This window comes from Diabrotica virgifera, chromosome 1 (genome assembly GCF_917563875.1).
Source record: "Diabrotica virgifera virgifera chromosome 1, PGI_DIABVI_V3a".
Lineage (NCBI taxonomy): Eukaryota > Metazoa > Arthropoda > Insecta > Coleoptera > Chrysomelidae > Diabrotica > Diabrotica virgifera.
In genome coordinates, this window is record NC_065443.1 from 39,208,831 (window position 1) to 39,221,544 (window position 12,714).

Sequence of the window (12,714 nt, forward strand, 5' to 3'; positions counted from 1 at the left end):
ACTTACGGAATAAAATTGTTTGTGTTTATATTTTAGATAATTATAAAAAATCCTGGGGCACCTCAACTTTTAAATTCAATTGGATGCTTTACACATATTATAAGTTTAAATATACAGGGTGATTCACACAAGTGAAACATAGTCAATGATCTTTAGTTTTAATGGATCACCCTATATATTTTTATGTTATTAGAAGCTACTCCATAACCTCATCTCAAAAAATTGTATTATGTAGGGTCCATTATGAATAATACAAGGTGAAATTTTTAAATTATTTATAAATTTTGTCAAGACATTAAATACAAAACCCAATATATTTATACTTAGTTTAGAAAATGTATGTCTTTATTTAGCTAATTTAAAAAATAATAACATTATTTAAAGTATGATAAATTATTAATTTTAAAATTTTATGTAGGTATTTAATATCTTGACGAAAATTATACATAATTTTAAAATTTCACCTTGTATTATTTATAATAGATCCTACATAATACACGTTTTTGATATGGGGTTGTTTAGCAGTGTTGTTTCATTAAAATTAAAGATCACGGACTATGCTAGACTTGCGTGAATTACCCTGTATATTTAAATTTATGTTTAAACAGTGCATATTTGAATTTAAAAGTTGACGTATCATAGCGTTTTTTATAATTATCTAAAATGAGGACACAAACAATTTTATTCCATAAGTGCTTTCCATACATTATAATTTCAAAATTTCACCCTGTATTATTCATAATACACCCTGCATGATAAAGTTCATTGAAATCAGGTTGGTGAGCAACTTTTAAAAATATGTAAATATATAGGGTGTTCCATTAAAAATAAAGCATGCGGACTATGCTAGGCTTGCGTGAATCACCATGTACATTCAAATTTAGGTTTAAAAAGTACACGTTTTTATTTAAAAATCGACGGGTGTCAGCGTTTTTTATAATTTTTTAAAACAAGGACAGAAATAATTTTATTCCATAAGTGCCTTCCACCCTATATCTGAATAATGTGCTGATTTTTTAACGTTTGGGCTTTGTGGAGGCTCCTGAAATGTGGGGGCCCCGGGCAGCTGTCCAGCCTGCCCTCCCTTAAATCATGCCCTGATTGCCAGTCAACAAGTTTTTGAAAAATTGTCGCATTATTGTCAGTTTATTTTCACTGTTTTGTGATATTAATGTTAATAATTTTTTTTTGATAATTTTCCGTCGTCAAGTAGCGCGACGTATGTCTTTCGTGGTTACGCAAAAATAAACATTCAGTGGCATTAATAACATTTAATGTTTTACAACTTGTCACGATGAGCAGGTTTAGCAAATATTCAGGCGAAGGTATCAATAAAATATTAGTTAAAATGATTTAAAAATACAAACCTATTCATGAAATAATCTTACCGAATTACACTCAAGCTCTTAAAAATTACCGATTTATGTTGCCCTCATGCATAGTTGACATACCTAAATTAAAACTGTCAAATTATCACTAGGGATACAAATCGAATCGGTAATTTTAGAGCTCTTGTGCAATTACAAGTGAAATTACTCTTATATACGGATAAAAAAGTGCGGAACAAATAAAACCCTTATTCTGACGTTGAAGTATGTATTTGTGTATGAAATAAGATAAAACTAATTTTCCTCCTCTTCCTCTTCTTCATCATCCAAAGAATTTTGACAAGGTTTTTCTCTGGGAATTTTGTGACACTCATGTTGTTCGTCATTCGTAAATGATCTTTTAATAGCTTCGACTCTAGCGGTATCTATACATTCTATAAAGTTATTCATGTATGCACTGCACTTTATTATGCAGGTTTTGTGAGCTTTCAAACAGTCTATTAACTGAAAAATAAAAAAATTGTCTATGATCAACTATTTTAAATGGGAAATAAACCACAATTTTACTAAAAAAATAATTTTTTCTACAACCGTGTTAAAAATGCAATTTTTAGCACTCCATGCGAGCGTTAAAAATGCTACTTTAAGGCACTAGTGCTTTAATTTTAAGGCACTGCAGTTCGTATTGACCGTATATAGTCCAGAGAAATAAGATTTTTCTCGTGACACATCCCCCTCCAGACCGAAACCAAATTTTTTGAGTAGTATGGACATCTATATAGTCCTGTCGCCAGGGGGGGTACAACGGCCTCCTGTATTCAGATGGACTTACCCAAGTTTTTATTATGTATTTTGGCCAGTAGAACACGAATTTTTTAGGTAACAGTTGATCCGGATGTCGATAAGATTGTTATAAACAAAGAAGTTGAGGAATTACATAACAGCGATTTCTCGCAAAACAAAACATGTTTTTGTATTTTTTGGGCCATTCTAACCAAAAAATGTTCCTACAAGTTTTTTCGTAGGATGCATAGTTTTCGAGATAAACGCGGTTGAACTTTCAAAAAATCGAAAAATTGCAATTTTTGAACCCGAATAACTTTTGATTAAAAAATAAAATAGCAATTCTGCTTACCGCATTTGAAAGTTCAAGTCAAATTCTATCGGTTTCGAATATATACATTGCTAAAAATTTATGTGTTTATTGCTAAAAAAAGCTATAACCACATAGTGTTTCCCGTGCCTAATACATGCGTTTACATGCATGCTACGTAGAAATAGCCTCGCTTGCACTTGTACCTACTCTACCTACTCGTTCGATTTTAAATGAGAAATCATTGAAAACATCACTCCAGCACTAGGTGTTTATACTTTTGTTTAACAATAAAATAATAAATTTTTAGCAATGCAAATAACTAAAACCGATATACTTTGACTTGAACTTTCAAATGCGGTAAGCAGAATTGCTATTTTATTTTTTAATCAAAAGTTATTCGGGTACAAAAATTGCAATTTTTCGATTTTTTGAAAGTTCCACCGCGTTATCTCGAAAACTATGCATCCTACGAAAAAAATTGTAGGAACACTTTTTGGTTAGTGTCGTGTTATCAGAGAGGCGTTATAAATAATACCCTGGTTATTACTTCGGATAAACATCAGTTTATTACTTTCCAATGTACATCTTTTATGCCCCCTAGCCCAACATCCCATGACCTGTCATATTTGGTCATATTCGCCCTGACTCATGTGTTGCCTAACTCTGGCACCTATTTCATAAACTCCTAACAGCACATCTCCCCTTTTTTTACAAGAGATCCCTGCATCATTAATGATCTTATACCTAACCTAACTTAAACTACTACAAACATAATCTGTTAAATGAACAGGTTTCTTTGCAAGTCTTTTTGGCCTACTAGGCTTTACACATTCAAAGTCTGATACATTATGCTTAGTGTCACTATCACTTTTAGGAGGTAAAACATGATTTTCACTTTGTACAATGTCGTCCGGAATTATACTGGGTTCCCCCCTACTACATTCCTCCATTATTTTACCCTGCATGTCCCCATTGCTTTGATTAGAACAAGGCATTAGATTTTTATTACTAGAAATTGGTGGAACATAATCATTTGAGGATTCTGGTTGGGTGCCGAATCCAGGAAAACAGTAGGGTGCATAAATCAAATGCCATCTATTTCTTCTAAATTTTCCAGTTTCAGTTTCAATTATATAGGACCTGGGCTCCTGACAGATCGCAACAACTTGACCATATTTCCTGATATCAACCACCCACACAGAATCACCAACCTTAAGAGGATCTAAATCCTTGGCATTGTGTCGCTTATTGTAGTTTTTTTCTTGTTTATGCTTTATTTCTTTATTTTTATTTTCAATGCTTGGTTCTTTTGAAAAGTTTAATAAGCTTGGAAGTTGGGGCAAGTTTGATCTTAATTTTCTATTCATTAATAGTTCAGAAGGTGAAAAACCACATTCCAGGGGCGTACATCTGTATGCTAACAATGCCAAACTTAGGTCCTCTTTTTTATTTTTCTGAATTAACCTTTTTGCAATTTGTACAGTGCGTTCCACCCCACCGTTGCTCTGTGGCCAGTGCGGACTGCTCGTCTTATGAACAAAATTGTATTCTTTTGAAAATTTTATAAATGTTGATGAAAATTGAGTACCACAGTCGGATCTAACTTCCTCTGGGATACCATAACGCGAGAAAATATCTTTAAGTTTAGGAATAATGGCACCTTCTGTCATATTGGTCAAAGTAAATATTTCGAACCAATGTGAAAAGTAGTCAGTGGCAATCAAGTACCACTTATCATAACATTTAAACAAATCAACCCGCAGTTTTTGCCACGGCCTTTGTACAGTGTTATCTGTATGAAATGTTTCTCTACGATTTACTCTGTGTTCGACACATTGGGGACAATGTGTGACAAGGTTATTAATCTGGGATGACAAACCCAGCCACCAAACGCTCTGTTTGGCACGATCTCGACATTTTACAATTCCCATGTGGCCTGTATGAATAAATTCCAACACCTTTAGTTGAAGACTCTTAGGAACTATTATACGGGACCCTTTTAAAAGTAATTGTTCCGAATAGGAAATTTCATATCTATATTGATAGTATGGCAACAATTCAAAGGGCAATTTACATTTTTCAGGCCAAGAAGACAAAGAATATTCTTTTAGTTTTTTACAAATATATTCATTTTCTTGTTCTGTTTTTATTAAGTTCAAAAAATAATCTTTAATTGGTAAATTATGAATAATTGACTGCACATAGGCATTTACTTCTGCAGTTAGTTCTGTATTAGCTAAAGTATCTGTTTGTAGAGGGCCCCGACTTAAAGTATCTGCTACAATTAAATTTTTTCCCGGCGTATATATTACCCTATACTTGTATCGCATTAAGCGCATTCGAAATCTTTGCAAACGTGGTGTTAACTCATCTAAATTTTTAGTTTGCAGAATTTGTAATAAAGGTTTATGATCTGTTTCAAAAACTAGATTAGGAACTCCTGAAATAAAATCGTAAAAATATTCTGCTGCCCAGGTAAGCGCAAGAGCTTCTTTCTCAATCTGAGCATACCGTGTTTCAGCTGAGCTCAGAAGCCTAGATGTAAAAGCCACTATTTCACGTGTATGATCTACATTTTCCTGAAACAGACATGCACCCATACCAAAACAACTTGAGTCTGCACTAACAATTATGGTTTTATTAGCATCAAAAAAAGCTAGATTTGGAGGATTTTCTAACGTTTGTTTTAAAGTGCTGAAAGCTTTATCTTGTGCTGAACCCCACAAAAAGTTAATATCTTTTTTTAGTAAGTGTGTTAATGGTTCAAGAATCTCAGATTTATTATGAATGTATTTTGCAGCAAAATTAATCATACCTAGCCATCTTGACAGCTCGGTCTTATTTTTGGGTTGAGGAAAATCACGTATAGCTTTAACCCAATTAATATCCCTTGCTCAGAGACCATATGACCCAAGTATCTAACTGTTTTTGTTGCTATAGAGCATTTGTTTTTATTTAGTGTAATACCTTCCTCATGAAGTTTTGTTAGGACTGTGTTCAAAATATTGTCATGTTCCTCTATTGTCCTTGCATGAATAAGAATGTCATCTATATGAGCAACACAGCCTTCAATGCCAGATAAAATTTTTGAAAATCTCATCGTAAAATACTCTGGGGCACAAGATATGCCGAATGGAAGCCTTTTAAAGAAAAATCTGCCAAACGGTGTTATAAAAGTTGTTAACAACTGACTTTCTTTATTCAATTTTATTTGGTAAAATCCACTAGTAGTATCCAATTTTGAGAAGAATTTAGACCCTTTCAACTGTGCTAATGTATGAGATATTTTCCCCAGGGGAAAATGTGACCGTAATACGTTTTCATTAAGTTTAGTATAGTCACCACAAAGCCGTACACAATCTCCCTTGTCCATACAAACAATTGGGCTGACCCAAGAAGTAGGCTCTTCAATGGGTTCAATTATCCCTAATTTAAGCAATCTATCAATTTCAATTCTTAATTTTGGTAATAAAGGTAAAGGAACGGTTCTGGGAACGCTCTGTACATAAGGTTTAGCATCTGGCTTAACTCTAATGGACATTTCCATTTTAAATTCACCTATATCACTAAAAATACCAGGAAATGTTTTAGCTACTGACTCTAAATTAAATTTTGAAAACATACTAGTACTCTTAGATTGATTACAATGAACAACACTGCAACTGATTTGATTTACCTGTTTAAGCTTACATTTAGAAAAATTTAGAACATTAAACCTAATGATTGACTCTCTGCTCAATATAGGTTGTCTTAACTTCCTAATACAATATATTGTTTCATAATTTGTAAAACCGTCATAAGAAAATTTTATATGTAGCTTACCCACTGTGTCCAATTTATGATCGTCCGCTGCACCAATTGCATCACATGCCACAATTTTACCCACATATTCTGGAGGTAATTTTTCATAGGGAAAACAGTTAACATCTGCTCCTGTATCCACAAAGAAAGGTACCTTGAATTTGCCATCCAATAAGATGTCTACATACCAACGATCCTTCTTGTCTAGGTACACTTGGCCAATAAAGGAATCTGTGTGTACCACTTGGTTTACTGAATCACTTCCTTCATCCTCTGTACTACTGCTACTGGTGGACCTTGAGCCCTCAACAGCTCTGACAGCTTTCTTCCTGCACATCACACTCCAGTGACCTCTACGTGAACAAGATCTGCATTCAGAGAACTTGGCTGGACATTTCTCCCTATTTTTACATGTAGGTATGCCACAGTATCCACATCTGTACTCTTCTTTAACTTTCTCGCGAGTTGTTTCTTGTTTAGAAAACCTCTTACCTTGATGTCTTTTATCACCACGTTCCCTGTAGTCCTGTTTAACTGCACTAACTGACTGCTCCTGCCTCATAATTCTATTTTGACTATCTTGAAGTTCAGCTTGGCGTGCTATTTGTATTGCCTTCTCTAGTGTCAAACCATCATTTAGTTGCATTCTTTCGCTCACCTTTTTATCAGCTATGCCGATAACAATCCTGTCACGAATTAACTCATCTTTAAGAGTTGAGTAGCTGCAGTGCTCTGCAAGAGTATGTAAACTTGAAATAAAGTTTCCCACAGGTTCTCCTGGCCTTTGTACCCTCGAATTAAATTGAAACCTCTCAAAGATTGTATTTCGTCGGGGAATAAAATGATTGTCGAAAATCTGCATTACATCTTGGAAGGATGCATTCTCCTCTGGTTGATTTTGAACTAAAATATCTTCTGCTCCATTTCCCATTAAATACAACAATAGGTCTAGTTTGTCCTTGTCACATTTGTTTCCAAATCCGCTTATCGTTAAATATCTCTGAACTCTTTTTTTCCATTGGGGCCATGTCTGGGGCTGTGTAAAATCAAATTCGCTTGGAGGCGAAATGTTCGCAAACACTTCTTTATTTGGAGTAGGTGTATTCATTTTCGTTCACCTCTGATTTATAGGTTATGTCTGAACTGCTGTAATAAGTGCGTTCGCGGGTGCCTGTCGGCGACTAGTCGGCGACAAATTAGCAGCAAAACGCATGCGCACTTTAAACTGATATAAATAATATCGTTAATACATAAATATACAAGATATATTTACCTAGTATAATTTAATAATTAGTTATTAATATTAACTAAAAGTAAATATACCTTGTTTATTTATCTATTAACGGTATTATTTATATTAAGTGAGGTTAGAAATTGTCGGCGACAATTTGTCAACTGTACCCGCGAACGCACCTATTGTTCGTCACTCTTTGCTTGTTTAATGTTAACAAAACAAAGCACCAGCTGCCACCATGTCGTGTTATCAGAGAGGCGTTATAAATAATACCCTGGTTATTACTTCGGATAAACATCAGTTTATTACTTTCCAATGTACATCTTTTATGCCCCCTAGCCCAACATCCCATGACCTGTCATATTTGGTCATATTCGCCCTGACTCATGTGTTGCCTAACTCTGGCACCTATTTCATAAACTCCTAACAGCACAGTTAGAATGGCCAAAAAAATACAAAAACATGCTTTGTTTTGCGAGAAATCGCTGTTATGTAATTCCTCAACTTCTTTGTTTATAACAATCTTATCGACATCCGGATCAACTGTTACCCAAAAAATTCGTGTTCTACGGGTCAAAATACATAAAAAAAACTTGGGTAAGTCCATCTGAATACAGGAGGCCGTTGTACCCCCCTGGCGACAGGACTAATATTAATAACCTTTATGTTTCCTGCAGCCGATTTTGATGATATACATAGTTAAAAACAAATGAAGATCAAAAAAACGGTAAATTTTCGCTTTTTTCGTCTATAACCAAAAAATTAAGCATTTTAAACAAATTTGAGATTAAGAAACTCATAAATCGTCTAAAAAATTTTAATATGGCGTTCGCTGAATATGTCTATCCTTATTGGTTGCTTCGAAAATTGCAAAATAAATCATAAATTTTGAGTTTTTATAAATATTCATAACTTATGTAAAAATTAACTTAGAACCTTCTTATTAAATGAATTGCTGAGACTTCTGGTGCTTAAATTATATTTTAAATTTCAAAGCAATTGGTCAAATAGTTTAAAAGTTATTTAATTTGTTTATCCCAAATTCGTCTTTTTTTGCAACACTATAAGTAAGAAAATTATGATGTTACAGTAAGACTTCTGACAGTTTATGAAAGAAGAACATTTATGCTATTGACTTAATTAAAAAAAAATTACAAAAAGTAATTTTAAACAGTGTAAAATTATTTTGCAAATACACGTCGATTTTTTGCTTACTTATAAATAATTAGAATAACTTTTTAACCGTTACCCGTAGAAAAATTATTTTTTCATATTTGGAAAGACTGAATTTTTATACACATTTAGAAAGAAAAACAATTGTCCTAGGACAATTAGGGACGAAGTTAGCCACCCCTTTTTTTAATTCACATGTTTTTGCAAAATAATTTTGCAGTATTTAGAATTATTTTTTGTAATTTTTTTTAATTAAATTAATAGTATAAATTTTCTTCTTTCATAAACTATCCAGTAAATTAGTGTAACTTCAATAAAAAGTATTAGTGTAACTTCATGATTTTCTGACTTTAGAGTTGCAAAAAAAATTAATTTGGGATAAACAAATTAAATACCTTTAAAACTATTTGACCAATTGCTTTGAAATTTAGGGTGTGATTTAAGCACCAGAAGTCTGACCAGTCCGTGTAATAAGAACGTTCTAAGTTAATTTTTACATAAGTTATAAATATTTATAAAAACTCAAAATTTATGACAAATTGAAGAATCGCAGATTGAAGAAAGTCGCAGATTAAGGATGTACCAGTAACAGTGCCGGTTTAACACAGTCTGCCGCCGGTGCTGATACGGATGCCGCGCCCAGGCTCAAAAATATTTCTTAACTTTATTTCAATTAATAATTAAAACCGGTATAATTTGACTTAAACTTTCAATTGCTGTCAGCAGAATTGCTATTTTATTTTTAATCAAACGTTATTCGCGTTCAAAAATTGCAATTTCTCGATTTTTTGAAAGTTCCACCGCGTTTATCTCGAAAACTATGCATCCTACGAAAAAACTTGTAAGAACATTTTTGCTTAGAATTACCCAAGAAATACAAAAAAAAAATGTTTTATTTTGCGAAAAATCGATTTTATGTAATTCCTCAAGTTCTTTGTTTATAACAATCTTATCGACATCCGGATCAACTGTTACCCAAAAAATTCGTGTTCTACGGGTCAAAATACATAAAAAAACTTGGGTAAGTCCATCTAAATAAAGGAGCCCGTAGCACCCCCTCCTGGACACAGCACTAATTTGTTTATAAGCCAAAAAATTGTTTATAACTTTAAAACATTGCTGAGGCTGCTTAAATAATCCGATTTCAATTCTGTAAAGTGCATTAGATAGGTGGAGTACTTCTTTATATGTAAAAAAATTGACAAATCTTTGTATGTTCTAGTTTTTGTTGTGCAATATTTTAAAAAATTTAAATTTTTTAAAAAAGTTTAGATTGCAAAATTATTATGCAAAATCTAGTAAGTTAATTTTAATGAAATTTGGTGTACGGTTTTAGCACATTAAAAAAATTTTCTAAGCGAATTAGGAAGGTTCCAAGTGTAACCTAAGTGATGGAAAATAATTGAATAAAGACAGGCTTGTTTTGCCCCCTTATTTTATATTTATTGCTATTTTGAAGCAAGGGTGATAAATTAAGACATTTTTAACAAATCGCATCTGATAGAAAATTTAATTATCTTTGTTTTATTCCTATAGGACTTTGTTCTAAAATGAATAGTTTTTAAGTTATAAGCAAAAAAGTAGAAAAAAAACGAAATACTTTGAAATTTTTAAATATTTTATCTTTTTATTAATGTTCGGGGCATACTTGAGAAGGAGCATAAATTAATTATTATTAACGAAGTTATCACCTAACTTTATCCGCAAAAATCTGAATGCCACCTCTCACATCCACCTAAAAACAGATTCTTACTGGTCTAATTATATTCTTAAACGCTGTAGAATGATATAATTTTACGGCGCGCGGCATGTTTGTACGTTATCTGACATTTAGATAACATAAACTGAACACAGTGCATAAACCATATAGGTACGTCGACGTTAATAATAATAATTTATTTATAAATTATTGTTAAGTTTTCAAGTTAATGATAAAACAGAAAATTTTTTATTATTATATCATGTGGATTTGTATGCAAATTTTATTTTACCATAATCATATAATTTCGGAACAGCACGCGCTTCGTGCGTACCGCCCTAGAACCTTCAACCGCCCGGTGCTACAGCACCCAAAAGACCCCTGGTTAAACCGGCGCTGAGTAAGAACTTTCAACACGAAAAATCTCAGTTTTAAAATACTATTTACCATTTTTAATTCTTATTAAATTGGTGGATTCTGCATCTGAGATTCTTCAATTTGTTAGTAGATGTCGCTGTATCGCGTCTGATTTGAAATTTGAATTATTTTTCAGATTCCCTTTAAAATGATGGTAGAGCTGTTTTTCGGTCCAGAGGTAGACACACTAACGAAAGCTACTGAGGACGCCTGAAATGGTAGAAACAGCCTGTCTAGCTGGTGTGCAACCCTCTGAATCGAAAACAAGCAAAACCATCATTTATTATCAAAATTTATGATTTATTTTGCAATTTTCTAAGCAACCAATAAGGATAGACATATTCAACGAACGCCATATTAAAGTTTTTTATACGATTTATGAGTTTTTTACTCTCAAATTTGTTTAAAATACTTAACTTTTTGGTTATAGACGAAAAAAGCGAAAATTTACCGTTTTTTGATCTTCATTTGTTTATAACTATGTATATCATCAAAATCGGCTGCAGGAAACATATAGGTTATTAAGAGGAAAGAGTAGCGATCAACAGGTAGCGATCAACAGGTAGCGAAAATGCGTTCCAAGATTGCGGCTGTAATTTTGAATATTTTTTCGAGATATTTGGCACACGCATTCGTAATATAATAAAGAATGGCGGTACAGAGCCCAATTTGAAAAATATATTAATATGTGGAAATTACTCTGTAATTAAATACAGTATTAAAAAAACGAGCCTGTACCGCCATTAAGAAGACCAAAAAATACACTTTCTTCAAAGAAATATTTTTATCCGATGCCTAGATTTTGTGTCATTTTGGAACTACTAAAATTTTTTATTTCATTAGTAGTTCCAAAATCACACAAAATCTAGGCATCCGATAAAAAAGTTTATTTGAAGAAAGTGTATTTTTTTGTTCTTCTTAATGGCGGTACGGGGTCGTTTTTTAATATTGTATTTAATTACAGAGTAATTTCCACATATTAATATATTTTTCAAATTGGGCTCTGTACCGCCATTCTTTATTATATTACGAATACGTGTACCAAATATCTCGAAAAAATATTCAAAATTACAGCCCCAATGTTGGAACGCGTTTTGGCTACCTGTTGATCTCTACTGTATCACCTTAATACTACTACTCAAAAAATTTGGTTTCGGCCTGGAGGAGGTTGTGTCACCAACATGATATTTTTTTCCCTTATTTCTCTGAACTAATTGGCTGTGAGCTCGTCGGTAGAAGGGATAATTACAAATTCGCGAGCGCCAGTAGTGACAAGTTTGTAAACCTTTACTGGAAATTTGCTTTTTGACGTTCTGCATTAACTGTTGCATAGGAGCTTTTAAAATAGCTTTTAAATGTCTCACGAAAGTTGTTGTATTAAAGAGTGTCGAAATACTGGTTACAATAGTAACTGTGTATTCTACAACTTTCCTGTTGCTAAGCATAAGGTAAAATGGATTGATGCAATTAGAAAAAAGTAAGTAAACACAATTTTTTTTTATTTTTTTTTATTTAGCTAATGCCTCGACAACTAATGGCCATTGGCATGGTAGGTACGGTAATTTTGAACAGTTAGGTACCTAGTGTCATGTGCAGTGTGTGTGTTGAGTAAGTGTCTTGTTACTTTGCAAAGTCGACGTCATTGTCTTTGCAAAGAGACGCTAATTGTATCCGAACGTCTGCGGTCCCTCCGGTGAGTACCGATCCCACAAGGACCAGAAACTATATTCATTTATTAATTTATAATAAATGAAAAATTTCTGACCCTGGTGGGATTCGAACCCACAACCTTTCGGATTTTTTCGATCCAAAGGCAGGCGCTCTTACCACTGAGCCACGGAGGGGGTAAAAACACAATTTTAATTTTAAAACGGTAGAAAAATTTGAGCTAAAGGATCAGTTAGCACACTCTCGAATTTTGACGGTTTCAATTTTACAATCCAATCCTGAAACAAAATTTGAAGGC

At 33.1% G+C, this 12,714-nt stretch overlaps 1 protein-coding gene across 1 annotated transcript in view; it reads right to left on the bottom strand.

The window, feature by feature from the left end:
* Positions 1–1,576: 1,576 nt before the first annotated feature.
* The window catches only part of LOC114335865 (uncharacterized), a 129,980-nt gene continuing 118,842 nt past the window's right edge, over positions 1,577–12,714 (bottom strand). Inside the window, exon 3 of the mRNA XM_050650967.1 lies at positions 1,577–1,832. Coding sequence (XP_050506924.1) covers positions 1,623–1,832 — 210 coding nt within the window. The 3' untranslated portion in view covers positions 1,577–1,622. The remainder of the gene's footprint in view (positions 1,833–12,714) is intronic.